General features: G+C 32.1%; 1 protein-coding gene across 8 annotated transcripts; it reads right to left on the reverse strand.

Moving 5' to 3' along the window:
- Positions 1 to 46: 46 nt before the first annotated feature.
- On the reverse strand, positions 47 to 15197 carry LOC100253953 (serine/threonine-protein kinase STY17). Of its 8 annotated transcripts, none has more exons than XM_019216657.2 (17): positions 14384 to 15196; positions 12659 to 12773; positions 11588 to 11685; positions 11354 to 11470; positions 10497 to 10563; positions 8825 to 8935; positions 7677 to 7727; positions 5529 to 5570; positions 4797 to 4972; positions 4603 to 4710; positions 3591 to 3664; positions 3248 to 3423; positions 1703 to 1798; positions 1364 to 1444; positions 1167 to 1220; positions 360 to 494; positions 47 to 284 (listed from the first exon to the last, which is right to left on the reverse strand). In XM_019216657.2, exons 1-17 carry the CDS (start codon positions 14572 to 14574, stop codon positions 219 to 221), a joined length of 1758 nt encoding a protein of 585 aa, XP_019072202.1. In that variant the 5' UTR covers positions 14575 to 15196; the 3' UTR covers positions 47 to 218. The 8 variants fall into 8 exon arrangements, with proteins under 8 accessions (XP_019072202.1, XP_059590378.1, XP_019072201.1 ...); XM_059734395.1 differs by having other exon boundaries at positions 7677 to 7760; XM_019216656.2 differs by having other exon boundaries at positions 7677 to 7760; positions 10509 to 10563; positions 14384 to 15195.
- Positions 15198 to 21605: the final 6408 nt, after the last annotated feature.

Consider the following 21605-nt stretch of genomic DNA (forward strand, 5'->3'; position numbering starts at 1 on the left):
CTAACAATTTTCTTCCCAGAAAATGAAGTTATTTGGAATTAACAACTGAAGCAAGAAAAACAAGGAAGTCCTATATAATTTGAAATGTCAAAACAGGATTCCATATATAAATTGAATATAAGGTAGGAGCACATGACTCACGACAAAAGTGTTAAACACATTATCTACAGCATCCTCACCCTAGTGGCCACCTGTTTGAGAGCATAGATAAAATTCTCCTAGATAGATTTCTCCTTCTGCCTTTTCCCTCTTCCCTCTAAGATCTCTCTCTTTTTTTCCACAACCTGTTCAAGATCTTGTGTCAGTACAGGAAGATGCATAATAAAGTAAAATTTGGAAGTTTCTAAAATCTTCCATACCTTGCTAGCTATCTGCTGCAATATCTCCATAATTTCAGTGAATTCAGGTCTTAAAGATGGTTCCTGGTGCCAGCATCTCTTGATCAATTTTACAAGTGATGGATAAGTGTGACTCGGAATAGTAGGCCTTAGACCCTAAAATGCATGTCAACACAAGTGATGTCTCTTATTTCAAGGATTCAAACAATTCAATCAGCACATCATCAAATTGATTTCACAGAAAAGATCGGTACTTGTAGACATTATAGGCCTTTTAGTTCCATTTGGCATGAGACCAAAGCAAGTCATTTCACAGATTCTAGGTAGAGAGGGGTGCCCTTAAATAAATGTTTAAGTACATGTATTTTTTATCCCCTACTTGGAGAGGGAAGTTCTAAGAAGATCTGTATTATTCTTAGAGCCTAAACACCATGTTGCTTTCACCCAAGTCCGTTTCTAGTTATGAGCAATTGGTAGAGTAAGAAGGTATATTTTCTCTTTTTCCTCAATGTTAAATTGCCCATGTAAATTATAAATCATGCCAAATAATTGCCAAAAGAAACATCTTAAAAAGATGTAACATCCACTAATTGCCTTTTCACAAGACACTAACCCCCTTGATTTGTCCCAGCAGGTTAAATACTTGTCTAGAAGCATGTGTGCATTTCAAAAGCAATGCATTCTTAATCCTGAGAATGAACTTCTGTTTTCTTCCTATTTTGCTCCACGAGGAAAGGAAGGGGAAAAAATATACACATACACCCAACCAATATATGCAGCACAAAGGTTAACATTCTTATTCTTATCCAATGTTTGATGGAGGAATACCTTCTGGACCACACCAACTGCAGCTTGTAATGGGGTTAAGTGCTCATAAGGAAGCTGGCATATTATTTACAAACAATAAATGATGAGTTCATCTGTGCTCCACAAACCAAACTGAACCAAAGATGAACAGAATTTTTAATCTGCAGACTGTTTCATGATTTCTACAAAACAATATTAAGATCACTGTTCAGTATTACCTTTCCTGTTAGAAGCTCCCACAATACAATTCCGAAGCTGAAAACATCAGCCTTGTGATCATATGGTTTATGTTCAATGACCTTCAATGCATCAAAAAATGTCAGAAAGCTGCAAAATATGTTCACCAATAAAATTATGCTATTGCATTAACTGGAATGTGATTGGAAAAAAAATGCAAGACAACAATATTTACAGACTTAAAGACCAAACAATCTCATCAGGACATGAATGGTTTACACGGCTAAAAGGCTAGATGACGGAAATAGGAATATGTCATATCACTGAAGTTGCACAAAATAAGACATCCAATATCTGAAATGATTCTGTGGAACACAGACCTCTGGAGCCATCCAACGATAAGTTCCAGTTTCAGCAGTCATGACTCCAGATTGAGCTTGTACTCTAGCAACACCAAAATCAGCAACCTTAACAACCTAAAAGCAAAGAGATTTGGATATTTTAGACAGATCAAATTTTGCAAATAGTGTGATGCAGTTATGCATAAATTTGATAAAGCTTCTATTAACAAGGAGCCACATGACAGAAGGACATGCAGCAGATAAAGCAATGTATATAAGCAGGAGATATGAGCAAGCTACACAGTTTTTAAAAAGAAGAATGGTTCCTACAGTTTTGAAACCATCTCTCCTTTAAAATTTTAGATTTCTTGATTCACATTAAAATTTTAGTTCAGATTGACGGATAAAGCAATGATAGCAAACAATTCATGGCTGGAAGTCAGCCTCCTGGGAGACAGGAGAGGTTGGTTACACTCAGTCACACACCCTAATAATTTTGAATCCTGTTTTACCCTTTTCCCCGCCTCAAAGTGGTCTTGATTTACATTCAAGCTTTAAGGTTTTACCTCTTTCTCTTTGCATCCTTTACTACTTTTATCATGACCAATATGAAGTACGCCCCAAGGAAGAAAAGAAAAATAATAGTTGATTAATCAGTCATAATTGAAAGGTCAACTACCAACATAAAACAAGAGAACATCACAGAAAGGATTTTGAATATCAAGGAAACCACCAGTCAAGAGTTTTCTCCTTCATTATATTTATTTTCATCAGCTCAAGGACTTTCCATTTGAAAATAAAGGTAACTATTTCAAATAAAGATTATTATATTTTTTTGAATATTCCAAAGATTAATTATAATTGCCAAATCCCACAACCCTTGGATCCTAGGAGTTTATAATAGAGGACACTTTCACAATAGTCTAAAATGTACACATCCACATTGAATTCTTGGCAGGACCATAGCAAGCTGATGAGGGTTGTAATTACAATTAAAGTGAAGCAAAACAAAACAAAGAAATGCATTTTAGCAAGTGATAGTAATCACAATGTGTCATGTATACAATATGAAAACCAACCCAATCCACTCTAAAATTTACACATCCATATTGGATTCTATTCAGATCCATAGAAGGCTAATGAGAGTTCTAATTAAAATTACAGTCCAGCAAACAAAACAACCAGAAATATAGCAGCATGGTAAGAGTTGTAATTACAATTAAGGTCAAGTATGTTAGATGGTATTTTAGCTTAGTTATTTCATATTATCAATAAGGGTAGAATAGTCTTTTAGCTTTTCTTGTTAGCCTATACAAATCTTTTTATGTAATCTGTTTCTCAGGCCTTTGGTTAATGAAACCCTAGCTTTCTTTTTTTCTCTTCTTCTTCTTCTTTGTCTTTATAATTCTCACAAAGTAAACAGAACAATTAAAGTTATTTCAGCAGGTGATAATTATACGTGGGTTCAGACACCACAAAGCACTAACCCAACCCAACTCAACCAATATGATGAATCCATCCCACTAATTTGGCTACATAATCACATATTAAATGTCATATATTGGCAAGAATGAAATGTCTTACTTTGTTTTCATCCATCAGAATATTGGCAGCTTTCAGGTCCCTGTGGATTATGTCATTTTGATGCAAGTAATTCATTCCCTTGGACACATCAATTGCTACTTTGAGCAAGGATGGAAGCTTAAAACTGCCCTTTTGCTTATGCAGAAAGTCATAGACACTTCCACCAAACATAAACTCTGAGAAGGGGAAAATGCAATGAAACAAACAATACTCAAATTCAATCTTAAAATCAAAGAAACAAGATTAAAAAAAAAAATGAATAATAATGAACTGATCTTCTAAAATCAACAAATATTACTTTGATGCCATGCAATAGATATATGCAGAAGGTTATCTAACTTACCAGTCACAATGCACAGGCTTGGAGGTCTGGTACATGCACCAATAAATTGCACAATATTCTTGTGCCGAACTTTTCTGCAAGTTTCAAAGCAAGAGTTGGGAGAGGCAAAGGTAAAATAGTTCTTGAAAGAGATGAATAGCGATAGACAATAGCAGCCATCTTTCCTTAAATAATCCATGGCATAAAAAATAAATTAGACTACCTAATGCAATCAAGAAGTCAAGTGGAATGTTGGACAATGCACCCTGATAGTATGACAACTTGGTTAACTATATTTCATGAAAAACGTGCAACTCAACTTCATGTGCAATTGTGCAGGCTATTGAAGCAACAGATACTTGTGAGAGTTCATAAATTTTAAAACCGTAGTACTTCCAAGCTGAAAAAGAGGACTAAGGGGATCGAGTTTTAAACCAAGCAGCTCCCGAGGTATAGGAGCTTTTACCAGGAATGTACTGTGACATAAAATAAATTTATGTCTGCAAACTAAACTTGCAGGACAATAAATTTGTTTCAAATTAGCTCCAGGGAAAAGAAGTAGTGTTAAGAAATTTCACCATCCATGCTCTCACAATAAATGAGTTTCACAAGTACTTCAACTGGCATAAAAATAAACTAAAATAAACTAAACCAGTGCATTTCCTCTTCATTAACTGGCAGTACATTTAACTAGGGAGCTAACAACTACAAAATTTAACTAGGACGCTAACAACTAGACAGCTTGTCAAGTGAATGCACTACTTCATCTTGAACAGATATTATTCATGAATATCCCCATATTAGACCACTTCAGCTTAAGGCAAGCCTTATAGGAGCTTAAGGCAAGCCAGAGGGTTGCCACTTGGCTAATGAATGCAGTACTTCCAACTCAGACAGATATATTCTGGACCATTCACATATTTATGACACTTCAAATGAAGACAAGCCATATAAATCTACTAATCACACTAGATTTACTTATACTTGAAGGAAACAACACCAAAGGGAATTACAAGCCTATGTTATAACAAACCTCATAATATAGACTTCTTGAGAAAATTCCCTCCACATATCTTCATTTAAATGCTGAGTCTTGAGAACTTTAATAGCCACATCCTGGCTACAAAAAGTACCTTTATACCTGTTTCAATCAAACATACTCTTAAATAAGCTCTTATACCATCATACATGATCAGAGCCAGGGTCAACCATAAGGCCAAAACTCACAAATCACCATACGATCCAGATGCAATTTTGTTTTCAAATTTCAACAGCGTGGCATCAATTTCCCAGACATCAGCCCCATCAATGGTTAAGTTTATGTGACTAGGGATAAGCTGTTTTTCAGGGTGTCCTTGCTCCCTCCCAGGAGATATGAGCTGGAATTCTGACCAAGGTTGCTTCTGCAGTACACCTTAAAATATTGGATGATGCTAAATTTTTAGGAAAATGGCACATAAGTTTAAAAATTTAAGCACAACTTGATTCATATAAAATCAACATGGCATCATGTAAGATGATTGAGAGCACTGGACATAGAGATTTGGCAGTAATGATTCCAACCTCTTTCACAGGAGCATCCGGAGAAAATTCAAAATGCTGATAACTAAAAAATCACAAGAATTGGATGGAAAACAAAAACCATAAAAATAAAAATAAAATGTAAAATAATATAAAATAAAATCATGAGCTATGCTATATAGCTATTATTGTTCAGAAAAAGAGGCAAGATGCAGAGGCCATTTTGTCAGCCGAAGGTGTAAGGCAAAGCCACATGAAACAAAGTATTAAAACTTGAAATTTTCATGATATGTCAACTCAATATCCTGGAGGAACATCAAGGTCTTCAAGATTATTATAGGGCCTTATGTGCCAACATTGGTGTAAGGTTGGGTTCAATCACGCACAACAAGGTGTTGCATGACACAGCTGTGCTAGTAAGGTGTGTGTCTCACTTACATTCAGAGTCAGCCAGACCATGTGTCTCAGCACCAAAAGGTCCTATCAGCAGCAGAATCTCATTGGTCCATGACACAGGTCAACAAACATTAAAAAAAAAAATCGAAATGGAGAAAAAAAAAATGAAATAGAAAAATAATTAACCGACATATTTTGAACACTCCTAATTTGTAGGAGATAGTATTAATGATATTTTTCAAAAATGAGAAGTTAAAGCGTTATAGAGCCACACTTATGGACACGCGAGAATAGTTGAAAAACTGAAGAAAATCTAAATTGAAAGCCAGTGATTATCAATCCCTTCATCGGGGAACCACAGAGAACCTTTATATTGACATGAAGCAAGGTTAATGGGTTCTCTTATTCTTATATCAGGAAGATATGCATGACAGAAATTTCCTCCAAAAGTTTAGGTAAATATAATTGGTCTTGTTCAAACTCTCTCAGCTCTCCATTTTTCAAACGTATTGAATTCCTTCAAGAATCAATTTTGAATAGAACAAAATCCATCTTTTCTGTTCTTGAATATTGGTACTTATGACCTATATGTAAGTTTGCATCCAATTATTGATTTTCTGAATAAATCAAACTTGTCTATGACAAAGAATATGAAACTATCAGTCCCATGTGGCACCAAGCATTGGTGAATTAACCCAGTCAAATATGACAATATGCAAGAATCAACATAATTCTATCATGATGGAACATATCATCTTAATTTGTACATGGTTTATGAATATAAAATGTTTTTTATCCTCAAAAAACATATCAGAATTCACTGCTTTAAAACTTTGTTAGTTTAGTCCATTCTCCCATGTGTAGAAAGTGGAAGATTGACTGTTTAAAACAATTTTCAGAAAGCTGATATGGAGTACTATATCAAAAACTACTTTGGTGCTCAAAATCCTTGAACAAGAAATACCCTTTCCTTCAATCAGCTGACTTGCCAGACAGATTTGAAGTCTAGTACCCTACTTAGTAAAAGAGAGTGACAGACATGACTGACCCTTCTGATAACTGACATGAATTCAGAACCACCTAACCTAATGTCAGACCTAAAAACAAGGAAGAAACAGTTTAGCATTTGGACAAGTAAGAATTGCCATAGCCTTATAAAACATTGCTGCATATTCAAATCATTTTCTTATAAGAGTTTCTCTACATCCTCCTTTTTTCTGCTAAATTATCATTAATCTGCTAGTTCTCATATGACCATCAATGGTTCTTGTCAACAACACTGCAAAATAAACACTTTACTAGCATAGACTTAATTGCAATAAGAGGAAGTGATATGATGAGGATGAATCTCTAAGATATACTTCAAGAAAGGGGATTTATATTAGTTGCAATTAAAGTACGATTGTTAATTGGAATTAAATTAGTATTAATATTTGTTGTAATCAAATTAAGATTAACTAAGTTATAAGACAATTAGAATTAGAGTTATAATGGGTTACTAGAATCCTAGTAGACTTTAGATTTCTTAGAGAAACCTATAAATAAGGTTAATTGATGTAAATCAAAGTAATAAATTGATTGATGTTGACAATATTATGTTTTTTTTATTGCAAATGTTGCAATCCTCAATAGTGAGACTCCATTGATTTTCTTCTAAGTGAGACTCCTAGAAGGCCTTAGTGAAACTCTAAGGTTTCTATCTCTTCTTCTTCATATCTTTTGTCTCTCTATTTTTTTATATCATTTTTCTCTACCATAAACTTTATTCCTTGTTCCCCTCCTTACACCCTAAAAAATAAAAACCCTAACCCACCTACTTGATTGTAGGCAACCACCCTAGGGTGTCCTACATCATGGTAACTGGGTCATATCAAATTAACTTCGCTAACATAACCAACAGAAATATCCCCTTGGTTTTGGTGTTTAATTAATCAGAAAATAAATCAATAAAAGGATATAACTTCTATAAGGATGTCATTTTAACAAAAACTAAATGAAGAACTGAAAAGAAAAACAAAATAGAAAGGAAATATTCCATCTTTCTCCACGATAAGGAAGGGCAAACCTCAAAAGCTAATCCTGGGGCAGTCTCTACCATAAAAAATAAAATAGTAGTGTCTGCCTGAAAGCTTCATGATCAACTCAGAAATACATAAATTATCATTAACAAGTAGCAAGTAAAGAGGTTACCTCAATCATTTGAATTTCCTTTAGCAGTACATTTCTAAGCTGCTCAGTTTCCTGAAGTTTCCGAGATGTAAATAAATCAAAAAGCTGATGGAGGAAGAGAAAGATCAAGAAATTCGTCATAGTCCTAATTTTAAGGAAGCTATTCATTTAAAATAACATATGACTAAAGCATAAAGAGTCCACGATATTTTTTTCTAGAAAGACCAAAAAATTCATAACTTCAAATTAGACAAAAGAAATAGAACCACCTAGTCCAACAAATTGGTGACAACGCATTTTAGAAGTTTATAACAGATATGACTGAAAAACCAAAACACATTCTGTATGTACCTTAAAACAACAATGCAAACAAATGGTGCTATTTTTGCAGTTAAGAAGATATTTAAATCACTTCTGCAACTACATATTATCTACTCTTCACACTCTTTTTGTTATAACTTCCCATCATAAATTGTCTTCTTCCTCACACAAGTCAATTAAAAAATAACAAAAATAGTGCTCTCGCAACTGGTTTCAGATTCAGAAAAGGCGAAGACTCATATACAAAATTAGTATAAAAAAAATAAGCCATCAAAAAACCTCATCTCAGGTATGAAAAAGAAGGTCCATTTTCCCACGTACTTCCTCGGTCAAACCAACCCTGTCCATTTGCATATGCCCACTCATTACCTTAAACCAAAATTATCAGAATGTACATAAAGCAATGGAAAGATCATAACAAACATAAATACATTATGTTGCAACTACCATCTTCCACTAGTCTCTCAAGAATCAATATGTATTCACACCATATTATCAGAAATGACAATAAATGTGTCCAAGAAAACTCCATTCTCATTCCACTAAGCATATCACTCATTAAATATAGACTAGAAATAGAATATAACTTTGCTCCACATCATGAACATGATTATTTCAACTGGAAACCAAGTATTGAGATAGGACAAGCAATTTAATTTATCAACATTGTTCAAGGACATGAACTTAAAATTTAACATGAAATAAATAAATGAAGACATGAAAAAAAAAAAGCGAGAGTTATTCCTTCCCACAAGGAACTAAAAAGTAGCATTAGTCAATACTCTAGCTCATCCCATGTAATCAATAAGTGTTATTGTTATTCAATAAAGATAAAAGAGCAAAATTACCTCATGTGCCCAGCCCTCAACAACAAAAACATCCAAGGAGTAGCCATCTGTCGTGGAAAAAGCATGTGCTTCTTGAATGTTCAATCCAATATCAGAAAGTAATGAGGTCAACTGAGAGAAAGGAAGATTTAAAAGATAAAATTAGAAAAAGAAAGTTATTTATAGACAATTATTACAGCTACTAGATGAACCATTGAAATTTTCACAAACTTTAAAATCACCAATTCTATCTATCATCATGCAGTTACTCGGGTAAAAGATAAGCTACGAATAAGTCCTTTAAAGAGGGAAGTCCATAGCAGAAACTGCATCTGAAGAACCAAAAATAATAGTTTCATTCAGATGAACCACTGAAATTTTCACAAACCTTAAAATCACCAATTCTATCTATTATCATGCAGTTACTCAGGTAAAAGATAAGCTACGAATAAGTCCTTTAAAGAGGGAAGTCCATAGCAGAAACTGCATCTGAAGAACCAAAAATAATAGTTTCATTCAGAACTAACCATGAAATTGGAAGATTAGTGCCCAATCACAAGAGAAGAGTCTAACAAACAGAACAAAACCAACACTCTCTAAGCTGCAAGATGCACTAGGCACAAGAAAAATGTCCACAGATGAACATAGTTGAAAAAGATGGTGGGATACATGAATCACATGAGATGATACAAACATCAATCAAAGTGATACCATATGAGGGCCAATGAAAGACAAAGGATACCAATTCAAGAAAGAAGGAATAGGTACCTCACTCAAATCATTTAATCTATGACCATTGACCACAAGACAAATAGCCAGTTCAATTAGGAGGCGTAATTTTCAAGTTGAAGGAATTAGAAGAAAAAGGCCAAAAAAAGAATTGGCTGAGGTTGTCAGGGAAGACATGGTGGCTAATAATTTAAATAAAGTTAGGGGCCCAGGTAAAATGAAGTAAAAGATCTGTACTTCCACCTGATATAGTCACATTTTTTTTTTTTTTTTAACTAATTGAAACATTTACCATCCAAATTCTTAACAAACTAAAAAGAAGACCAAAATATTTAAGGAAAAAATTAACTATAAGTTCCTCACCATTGTTAACGTCCATGACACAACCAATCCAAATTGCATCAGAAAATAGTTACTCTTTAATAGAAAAAACCATATGGTACTTAAAACAGGATTTCATATGCCACAAGAAGAGATGCTTCATATCAAATATATTTTTTTGCATAAGAAATATGGATGTCATGACAATATGTTTGAGAATAGCCATGTTAAGGTCATGTTCTATATACCCCAGTCACAGAAAATTGCAATTGAATTACAATGTTAGGTGTATCTCAGGGGAGCTCTGAAATATTTCTTCGAGTATCCATCATACATTGAATTAGAAAAGAACAGACAACAAAAGAGAAAATGAGACAGTGCCATATAGAAAACTGGTTGCTAAGCCAAGAAATCAGATGGATCCTAACAAGTGTTTGTGACACAGAGTATACCCATCCAAAAAATTATATAGAGAGGATATCTACCCAAAAAAACATATAAAAAGGATTCCAGATGATACCCAAGAGGATCAGCTACCTGATTGAGCTTTGACACAGAATATCTAATAACCTACGCATCCAAAAAATTATATAGAGAGGACATCCACCCAAAAAAACCATATAAAAAGGATTCCAGATGATACCCAAAAGGCTACCTGACTGAGGAGCTTGGGCTTGTCATTTGTTGAAATTATAACTTCATGCATCAGCCTACAGAACAATGAAAGTATTATTAAACCAATGGACAAGTACTTACAGAAATAAGTGACAGGAGTGGTTTTCCAATACAAATGACCAAGATGTATCACGTCTATAAAGCCTGGATATATTGCATTGTAAATGTGGTCAATCATATCATATCATGTGGGTCCTACTCATGACTAAACTGTGTAAGTGCAGACTGCACTGTAGATGATGAACATGTTTTGTTAAATTGTGTTTTGCTTAGGTCCAGTTTCTGCATGAAAGATGTGACTAATGAGCTTGCATCACCGGAAGCTTGCTCCTGAGGGTTGTGCCTGTTCAGTCCAGGGCCTCTCTTACTGCAGCACCATTAGGGACCATGGCTCAATGGATATCTGAGCCTATCAAACAGTGACCATCCAGAACCATGGCCGGTTTGGTCTTCAGCTCCCAGTTGAAAAGTGAGAATATCAAAGACAAAACACTATGCACCCTGCTGGTTGACAGTGTAGACATACATTGTACATTTTATTTGTATGGAACTTAAAAGTGTTTCATCTTTTCATTTGTGTAATTACTTGCATCCACAAGGTCAAGCCTGATCTTAGCACCAAATGTCAAACACCAAAAATCTTGAGACTTATTTGCAACACTACAACATAGAAACAGTATCACAAGCTATTACTAGGGACAATGAGAGAGAAGGTCTCAATCAAATAGCAAGGTATTCAGTGGTCAGCACCCTGAGCTTTGGGTCCTCATGGAGAGTCCCAAGGATTTGGCCATGGAAGGTTCCTCAATTATCAAAAATACTAACCTCCAAAAGCGTAGATTGGCATCCACATCACCTTCTCCATCTTGAACATGTGAATTTTTGGCTTCAACCAAAACTTTCATATTAGGCAACAATCCAAAGGTAGATGGTGGATGAGTGCTGAAAAATAGGGAGAGAGCCCAAAAAAAACAAACAGATTTTGTAATGTGTCAGAAATGAACAATTTTAAACTACCAAAGGAGATGGTACTACAAATGCATGTTGAAATAATCTTGCCTCCTCTGACTGGTGTGATAATGACTTTGAGCATCCACCTTTTTTAAAGGGTTTGAAGGATCAGAATCACCATGAATTCCACCAGAAATGGGATGGACCTGCATAAAAGAGAGATTGCCAAAAAGCATTTGGCCAAGAGAGGTTCAAACCTCCAATGAGAATGTTGGTAAAACTAAAAAAAAAATTATCGAAAGGCATGTGCAGATTGTATATCATCCAACAGTAGTACCCATAGAAACCAACTGGCAAAAATATAATTATGAAAAAATTGTACAGTTTTTACCTACAAAGAGATTACCAGAATTAACCTGTTAGCATAATAACAATTACAATTATGGGATTCTCCTCCCGCTTTGATTAAAAACTTACATATGATGTGACAAAATGGAACAACAAACTATGGTCAAGTAGTAAAGGATACATAAAACCAGGTTGAGATGATGCAAGTAAAAATTAAGAAATGCAAATCGTATGCAAACTTTGAGAAATCTGAAGTTGTAGGAACTGAACAAAAAACATTTACTTCATATCTTGTACCTATATAAAAAATCAACAATTGCAAACAAAAATAGTTACCTACGAGAAATAAAATGGGGTGAAAAACTCTCTCTCAAAAGCATCTGTCACAAAACTACATATTTATTTTGCTTGGTGGGTGTAGGACATGGAAGGGGGAAAATGTCTGGATAAACAACCTAATTACTGATTTGAACTTCATGCATCATTTGCCGCATGTGCACAAACATCTAGATCTGAACAAGCACTTGATCTTTATAAAATGTGAAAATACCGTGTCCCCCTGATAACAGTAATATTTTCCCAAATTCGAAAAAAAAAAAGCAATCTGGAAAAAATAAAGAAAATCAACAGTATCAATTTTTATTTTTATTTTTTTATAGGTAAAATCAACAGAATCAAACTGATGAAAGGGTAAATTCTACAATTTTAAAACAGGCAGAAAAGAAACAACCAACAGAAACCAAGGCTACCACAATTTAAGGAAAAAAGAAAAGCATGAAGATACCTATTGCTGTTAATGATTCCGCAATATCTTCTTGCCAGGAGATTTACCTGCACAAGGCGGACTTCAAGTGCTGGTCTAGTGGCTGGATCATGTGCCAATTGTAGTAGTCTCTTGTGTGTAAGAACATCTTCGGCCCTCTCTACATTTACATCAAGCGCATACCTATAATAAACAAATCAAAGCCCTCAATGCAAGCGGACGTAAACACAAAACACTGTTACCAACACATACATCAAACACCGCTATAGAATTCAAAAAACTTAAAATCTGAGTCAAATCATTATATTCAAAAAGAAAAACTAAATGATAAAGAATTAAAAGACAGAGAAAGGAAATAGTAAATCCATTCGATACAATCCTCTGTTTTCACTAAAAAAGGCTGCTCATGACCTTCAAAATTATTCCCTGGAATAACACTGTTACCAACACATACATCAAACACCACTATAGAATTCAAAAAACTTAAGATCTGAATCAAATCATTATATTCTAAAAGAAAAACTAAATGATAAAGAATTGAAAGACAGAGAAAGGAAATAGTAAATCCATTCGATACGATCCTCTGTTTTCACTAAAAAAGGCTGTTCATGACCTTCAAAATTATTCCCTGGAATAACACTGGAAACACGATCATAAAGAAATTATACATATTAGATGAAGTGCACAGAATACCAAACTTTAGAAGCTAATACCAAAAGAAAAGAAAAGGAAAGGAAAAAATATTCCAAGTTCTCTTTTCTTTTTTCTTTTTTTTCACTCGGTTTTTCAAAGATTAAATAGATTGCAAAGAAATATAAGAAAGAAATCAAAATATTCAATCCAATTAGTGTAAACCTATGCTTTTAATTAAAAAGACTGTCCAGTGTTTTCAACTAATGTTATTCCCTAGACAACATTGTAAACATAATCATAAACAAATTTCAGAAACTAATACCAAGAGAACCAAATTCAACCTCAAGCCTGTACTCAACAATGCTTATTTAGGAAAGAATGAGAAATAAAAGATAGCACAACTTCGTTGTTTCTTTTCCACTTTTTCAAGGAAATAGTACGCCGAAAATAAACAACTCAAGAATTTCAAGATCAAACTTCAGAATGTAATACCAAGAAACCAGATTCAAAATTCAGATGCATCGGGCTGCATTAGGTTCGAATGCGGTATCTGTATAACACAGAAAACTAGACAGAAAAATAAACAAGGAAGTTTGCTTCTCTTTAAAAGAACATGACAGATTAAAGAAATAACATCAAACTTCTGAAACTAAGACCAAGAGAACCAAATTAACATTCAGATAAATCCCACCGTATGCCGTTCAAATGACAGAGGCACTGAAAGAAAAAGAAAAGGAAGATACCATGTGTACAAACTAAAGAAACCGTCTGAAGAACACCAAACTTCAGAAACTAATAACAAAATAATCAGATTCAAGATTCAGATGCATCGGCGTTCAAATGCAAGAGCCGTTTAACAAACAAAAAGAAAAAGGAGTGAATCCTCTCTTCTTTTAAAGAAACGGTAGAAATTAAAGAAGAGGTCTCAAGAACGTCAAATTTTAGATACTAGTAGCAACAGAATCAAACTCAAAAGATTAGGATACGCACTGATGTATGGCTCACACCTAATAACATATCACTATACTCAAAGGAAAAAAGGATATTCCAAAGTATTTTTTTCTTTCCTTTTCTCTTTCCTTAATTTTCCAAGGAACCAAACAAGTTGTCAAAAAAATCAACAAAGAAATCAAAATAAACCACAGCTAGGGTTCCAATACCTAGTCGGAAGTCGAGAGAAGTGTGCCCAAAGTTCATCATCAAAACCCGGACGCATCGCCTCTTCATTGTCCCAACTCTTGAGTCTACGACGAACCTCTTCATAAATTTCAACAACCTTCTGCCTCTGCTTCCGATTGTGCGTCGGCCATGAATCCACTGCCCTGCTACTGCAACTGTCTGCATCCTCCATCAAATCAACGAAGACACGACGAAACACAAGAAAGCGGAAGCTACTTCAAAACCATCTTCCAATGCGAGGATAAACGAGTCCAACAAAACGATGTCGCTCATAGTTCACGTGAAATCATGATTGAAATACACAAAACGACAACCAGGAGGCAAAAAAACCACCGAGTATCAAAGAGGGAAAACAACAGCAGAAGCGAAGCAATGCTGCTTCTCCTTTTCTCTCTTCTGTCTAGTTAGAGCCACAAATGAACGTTAAGCGGGCGTAGTGCGCACCCATCTGTGCGGGTATCGACGTGGATTCAAACTATGCTCACTTGCTTTGCTTATATCACCGCCTTATATATTTATTTAAAAATCAGGTTTTACAAAAAAAGTTATAAATGGAATTTTCTTTGTGCGGATTAAGCGCTGCTGATACCAGCTCCCGAGTCCCACCTCCTTTCCTGGCCAATCAGGGCTCTTGTGTGAGATTGTCGTCTCACCCGCCACTCTCAGTGAGCTGGAGACGGGGCATTACTAAAATTACCCAACGATGAATTGACAAACGGATTTTTGCCGGCAACTCTGGTTAGACCGACGTAGAATCGTGAGCGCTCACGAAGCGCACACCTAGCAGGTACAGAATGTAAAGTAGTGCTGTAATGGTCAAGACATCATGGAAAACGACCTTTTTTATAAGATAAAAAAAAATATATATATATATATATATATGAATATAGTGTATGCAAATTTGAAAGGAAAAATGAATAATTTTGAGTTTTATTATTAGAAGAAAAATTCTGTTTACATTATTTCATCCATCATGCATCCATTTTAAAATGCTAGAGGCTTATTTTATAAATATTTTGAAAACAGTTTTTAATATTTTATTAAACCAAATTTTAAAAAAAATTAAATTTTTTTAACATATTTTTAATATTTTTTATATCTAATGTTTTACTTTTAATTATTTTATTTCGTATTTATATAATTATTTTTAAAAACAACATAAAATAATTACAAAATATTTTATTGATTTCCCAATATTTTCAAAAACGGTTTTCAAACAAAACCAACCTTCTTAATATATTTACTATATCCCAAATACTCCTTTTATTTTTTTTCTTTTGTGACCTTTTTTTTTTTTTTTTTTGCATCTTTTTTTTTTTTTCAACAACAAACCCTAAAATAAACATTTTTTTTAACAAATGAAAACAAAACAAAACTCATTTAGTAATGTCCTAACCTAAAATGTTGCAAATGTCCGGTCTTTTATTTATTAAAGGACTCAAAATTTTCCATACTTTGAACATCTAATCCCAAAAGCTCAATATGATATTGAATTAGTTCCTTAAAATTCTCTTAAGTTATGTTTAGTTCCCGAAAATTACAAAGGAAATAAAAAAATGATAAAAAAAAATTATTTTCTCATATTTGGTTGTCTTATAAAATATTTCAAATAAAATTAAATAAAATTAAAATTAATTACAAACTTATGCATTTTAAAATTATTCAATTTTTATATTGATGAATTCAAATAAATAAAACGAATTTGAAGGAGCAAATAAAAATAATTAATCATCTTTAACTCTATTTTTTATTTTTCTTCACTTTTTATTTCCTTTTACTTTTTCTCTCCGTTTTATTTCCTTTGCATTTTTCATTGAAATTTTCGAAAACCAAACATATCCTTAAAAAAATTCCTATGGTACTTATCAATGATGTACATAACTAACTCTAAATTATCAAATAACAATAAATTTGGACTTAGATTTGAACTTTCACTAGACTTTATATCATCATGAATTTGATCTCTTCTTCAAGGGAAAAGATGGATTGAATTTGATGTTGAAACCATCTTATATATGAGCTTTCTCAAATTCTTTTGTTCCTTTAAAACTCAAGAAGGTATTTTTTTTCGCATTAAGAAATCTTCTTGGAGGTTATCCGTTACATAAATAATTAACTTAAGATCAGCTAATTAACAAATGCAATTTTATAATTAAAAAAGTAATTAATTAATTTTTATTTCATTAGAATACGTGGCTTCGTGTTCTTATCCCATCTTATTAAAAAACAGGTGTAATACACATGATGATATGTTTATATCCTTAAAAATATGGCCAGGCCCCTCACCTTTCCAAAAACATGGCCTTACCTCGTCGAATAAAAAATAAAAAGGTGGCCGGTTCAACAGAGTCTCCACTCTATGCTCTGGAAAAAAAACCGCATTATTGAAGCAATCTCCCTGAATGTGAGAGAGTTCATTTGCGGTACAAGTGGGAATCATTTGTTATCCTATCCTATCCATCCCGTACCCCACCACTTTTATTATCATTATTGCATGTTCTGAACGTGCTCCTACCATAATAACATACGAATTTCCCATTCATATAATTCATCTTTATGAAGGGTGATACTGGATTTAGGTGAAAAGCAAGTCGGTGCCTCATTGGATGAACATGCGGAACGATATTAATAAATACGAAACGTGAGGGGTGTTAAATTTAAAATACGATGGAGATGAGTGGGGTAGGTGTGTGATTTATGGAAGAGGAGATGATGTCATGATGGTAGAAAGATGCTGCTGCCGCTGTGGGAAGGTAGCCTATGAGGAGACTAGACAGTGAATGGTCTCCGTGGATGTTGCAGCCAACGCCACATGCCTCGCTTTTCCATGGAATCGTGGGTGGCCACTGGCCTCTCCAGAGGAGATGATTAGACCTTGCGGTACGATGTTGAAGCCCAAAAGCCCGAACCCACCTATCTCTCGTCATCCCCTCCATCGAAGCACTGGGGAGGCGACGCCACATCAGCAAATACGACAAAAATAAATAAATAGGATTAATTTCATCGAGCTTCAAGGGTTTCATTAAATACATTTAATTCTTATTAATTTAAAATTTAAGTTGGTGTTTGTTTTTTTGGCTTTTTGTTGAAAATCATTTAGTTTTAGAATTTAGGTTGTTTGTTTTTTTATTTTTTCATTACTTATTATAAACTTTTTACTAAATAAAAAAAGTCAAAATATATGACTTTTTCTAAATAGAAAAATAACACAATGATTTTTTTTATTTTTTAATAAATAAAATACTACAAAAACAAACAACATAATATTTAATACTATTAGGGGGTGTTTGGTACGTCGGAATAGGAAATGAAAATAATATTTTGTTTCCTTTCCTATTTCTTAGTGGAATGGAATGAATTTGATAATTTCATTTCTAACATTTGGATGAACTTAGGAATGATTATTTGTTTCCATTCCAATGTTTGATAATAATAGGAATGGAAATGAAAAAGAAATAAATTTACAATAATATCCTTACATATAATTTAAAATATTTTTTTATTTTTACTTTTATTTTTAAAAAATAAAATTTGAGAGGTTTTTTGTTATTAAATAATAAGACTAAAAAATATATATATACTCAATAAATAAAAAATTAACCATAAAAAATCGTATAACCCTAATGCACAAATATTCAATTATTATTTTTATTAAAAATTTGAATAATTTGTCATGCTTAAGTAGTTATAAAATTATATTTTTCAAAAAAAAAAAAATATTTATTATAATATTTAAATTCTCAAAGCTAGTAAATGTTTTTCCTATTTTCAAAAAAGGAAATAAAAGAATTCAAATTTATTATAATTTTCAACAAGTATCATATCCGATAAAATCCATAACCTTAAAAAAATTTAAATATTCGTTTTTTTTTATCAAAATTTTAAATAATTTGTCATGCAAAAAAAGCTATAGAATTCTATTTTATTAAGAAAAAAAAAAAAGAGAAAAAAAAATATAAGAACATATAAATTGTCAAAGCTACCAAATACTTATTTCTTATTTGCAAAAAAGGAAATAAAAAAACACAAACTTCATTCTAGTTCTCAATATAAGTACCATATCTACTAAAATCTACAACTAGTATATCCTCCAAAATTAAGCCATCAAATCAATAAAAAAGTTCATAGGAAATTGATGAAACAAAATCCAACCTAAAATTTCTATCAATCTAACCTAAAGACAATAAATTAACAAGGATGCAATATGGAGATCGAAAAATCTTCAATATTTTTAAGTACCATATCTTTCTAAGTACCATATCTTTTTATTTTTTTCCTAACCATTAAAAATTTTCAATATTGTAAACACGTGAAATCGAAAAATCTTTTTCCAACCATTTCAATTTTTCTCTTCAGTTTCCATTAATACAAGATAAAGAAACATCAAAGATTCCAAACATAAATTAATAAAAAAAAATTAATCGATTTATAGAGAAGAAGAAACACATATAAAGAAGCGAAGAAGAAAGAGAAAATAAGGTAAACCTGATCGAAGATGTACAAGGGAGTTTTCAGAACCTAGTTGCAGCAAACAATGACGAATCCTAGATCCAACAATCAAAATGAACATCCAAAACCCTATAAATTAGAAATTGATTTTTTTTTTTAAATATCGTGGAAGGTTTAATTGATTCAATTTGGAAGAATCACTTGTTACAGAGAATTGGATGATGAGTGGGTCTCTAACTTTCCAAATAAGATAAGAAGTGGATGATGAATGGATCTCTACCTTTACAAAGAAGATAAACATCGAGTTTGAAGAACAAGATAAAAGGGTAAAATAGTAATTTAGGTTATTTTATATTATCAAATAAGTTTAATGAATCAGAATACCACCTACTTTTAATGAATGCAAATCCGACTCATAAGTTGGATTTGATTTATGTCGGAATAATTTTTTATTTCATTTCCGCCTTCTTAACATTTATCCAAACATAAGAATAAAGGAGAAAAGGAATGAGATGTCTATTCCCACTCCCTATTCCCGTGTACCAAACACCCCCTTAAGTATTAAGATTCTATTTAGAATTAAGTAAAAAAACAAACACCACCTTTAATTTTAGTTTTTAGTCTTCTTCTCATTTAAGCTTAAAATAACTAAAATATATTTAACACAAATCTTAAAAGTAGAGTGAAATAAACTATAAATAAATGCACAGTGATGGATTTTTTATTTATTTTTTGGTGTTTTTGAAAATAAGAAATATAAATGGTTTTATATTTTAAAAATATTGTCAAATACATATTTAAATTAATTTTTAATATAAAAATTCTAATGATTTCCCCAAAATGGGCACTTGACCACCTATACTCAATAGCTACATAATCATTCGTAAAAAAAAAAAAAAAAAAAAAAAATTTGAAGTATTATTTAAAGAATAAAGACTTTATTATATGCTTCAACCATCCGAATCGCATAGTGGATATGTAGCCCAAACATTTTCATAATTGATATGATAATGTTCTCAAATATCCATCTTTCCCTCAAATTGACGAGTGCTAACGTCTCGCTTGACGTCACCAACAAAGAAGCTAGGAAAAGATTCTAAGATATAGTGGCCTTTATGATTTCAAGCAGCGAACAACCTATCCTCCATGAGAACAACATACAGACGAGGATTTCATAATCTGTACCTACAGTTAACAATAGCCGTCCGATTCACCGCGAACTCTGAGAAAAATAAAATGTCACTGCTTTCGATTTCCCTCAAATAGCAATACGGACTGAGAAATGTGGGGTTCTGTTGCACTCACACGTTGAAATAATGTAGTTCTTCCCGTGTGAGGTGAATAACGTCACATCAATATTTACCTATCCCATTAGAAAATAAAAAATTAAAATTATTTTTTATTTTTTATTTTAAATATTAAGTATTTAATAAAATTAACTTAAAATTTATATTAAGCTATCCTGTTAACCCTCATTAATTATAATTAATATTTATTTTTATCTATTTTAAATAATAAATTTGTTTATTAAATATTTATACTTAAAGTATTATAATATATAAGATGATTTTAAAATATTTATTATAAAAAATGAGTTATGACGTAGAGTTGTAGTTATTAAATATTAATAAATGAAGTTAAAAAAAATTGAAATTAAAAATAAGTTATTAATTTAGTGGGTGTTTGGTAAATCACTTAAAGTGATTTAATAACTTAATTTAAATTATTAAATAAATTAATTATATTTAATAAAATGATTTAATGATATAATTTAAAATAAAAATATTTTTTAAGTAATAAATAAAAATAATTAATTTATTATTAAATTTATATTTATATTTTACTTTTTTTTTATTTTTATTTGTCATAATTACCTTTACAATATTTTTTACTATTTCATGACTTTTATTATTATTTTACCGTATTTACTTTAATTATAATTTATGATTTTAAATTACAATTTAAGTATAACTTCAATTAAATTCACTCTAAGTCATTAAGTAATAAATATTAAATTTTTTTTAACACCTCTAATACTCAACATTATTTTTAACTTAAAGTTGTGATATTGAGATATTTTATTACTATCCTTCTTTTATATTTTTAAAATAAAAATATTAAGAACAACATTTATATAAGATATTAAAATTACTAAAGATATATATTGAAAGAAAATATTGATTTTAAAAAAATAGTTAAAATTTTAAAAAATACAAAGATGGTGAATTTAGTTGAATTTTTTTTTTAAAAAAAAAAAAAACATTTTTCGGTGATGATAAAACAAACAAAACCTCAACAGGCTCACATTTGACTTACCCGTAACTCATATTATTAACAATATGCCAAAGACAAAACCAAAGAGAGGTAGATCTTTTTAGTTGTATATATATTTTTTATAACCTAAACTCAAACAGCTGATATAAACAAACCTGGGAAAGTGGCATGTGATTATTATTAGTAAGAACTAAGAAGCGATAATATTTTTCTTTTTCTTGGAAAATGTAAATAAAATGGAAAAGAGGCTTAACCCATCACCCACAGGGCCACAGTGGTCCCGTGGAAAAATGATTCCTAGTGGAAGATTACCATATGGCTGGGTTGATGACAGCCGTAAGACAGGCCCCTCCTATACCCAATTTGAAAATATAGACAACAGATTATGACCTGAGAGATGCTCCCCGTTTCTGAAAAAATCTATTCAAGCACAGGCCATTTTTCTGTTCGGATCAATGGAACAATGGATTCCGTATGACG

This window comes from Vitis vinifera, chromosome 18, assembly GCF_030704535.1.
Source record: "Vitis vinifera cultivar Pinot Noir 40024 chromosome 18, ASM3070453v1".
Lineage (NCBI taxonomy): Eukaryota > Viridiplantae > Streptophyta > Magnoliopsida > Vitales > Vitaceae > Vitis > Vitis vinifera.

Bases quoted from the DNA above. Each gene is read 5' to 3' on its own strand.
- LOC100253953 (XM_059734395.1), bottom strand. From the start codon at position 14,574: ATGGAGGATGCAGACAGTTGCAGTAGCAGGGCAGTGGATTCATGGCCG. The intron at 11,686-12,658 runs GTAAATCTCCTG...TCTTTTATGCAG, and splicing joins TTGAAGTCCGCCTTGTGCAG to GTCCATCCCATTTCTGGTGG. The intron at 11,471-11,587 runs GCAAGATTATTT...CCTATTTTTCAG, and splicing joins TATCACACCAGTCAGAGGAG to CACTCATCCACCATCTACCT.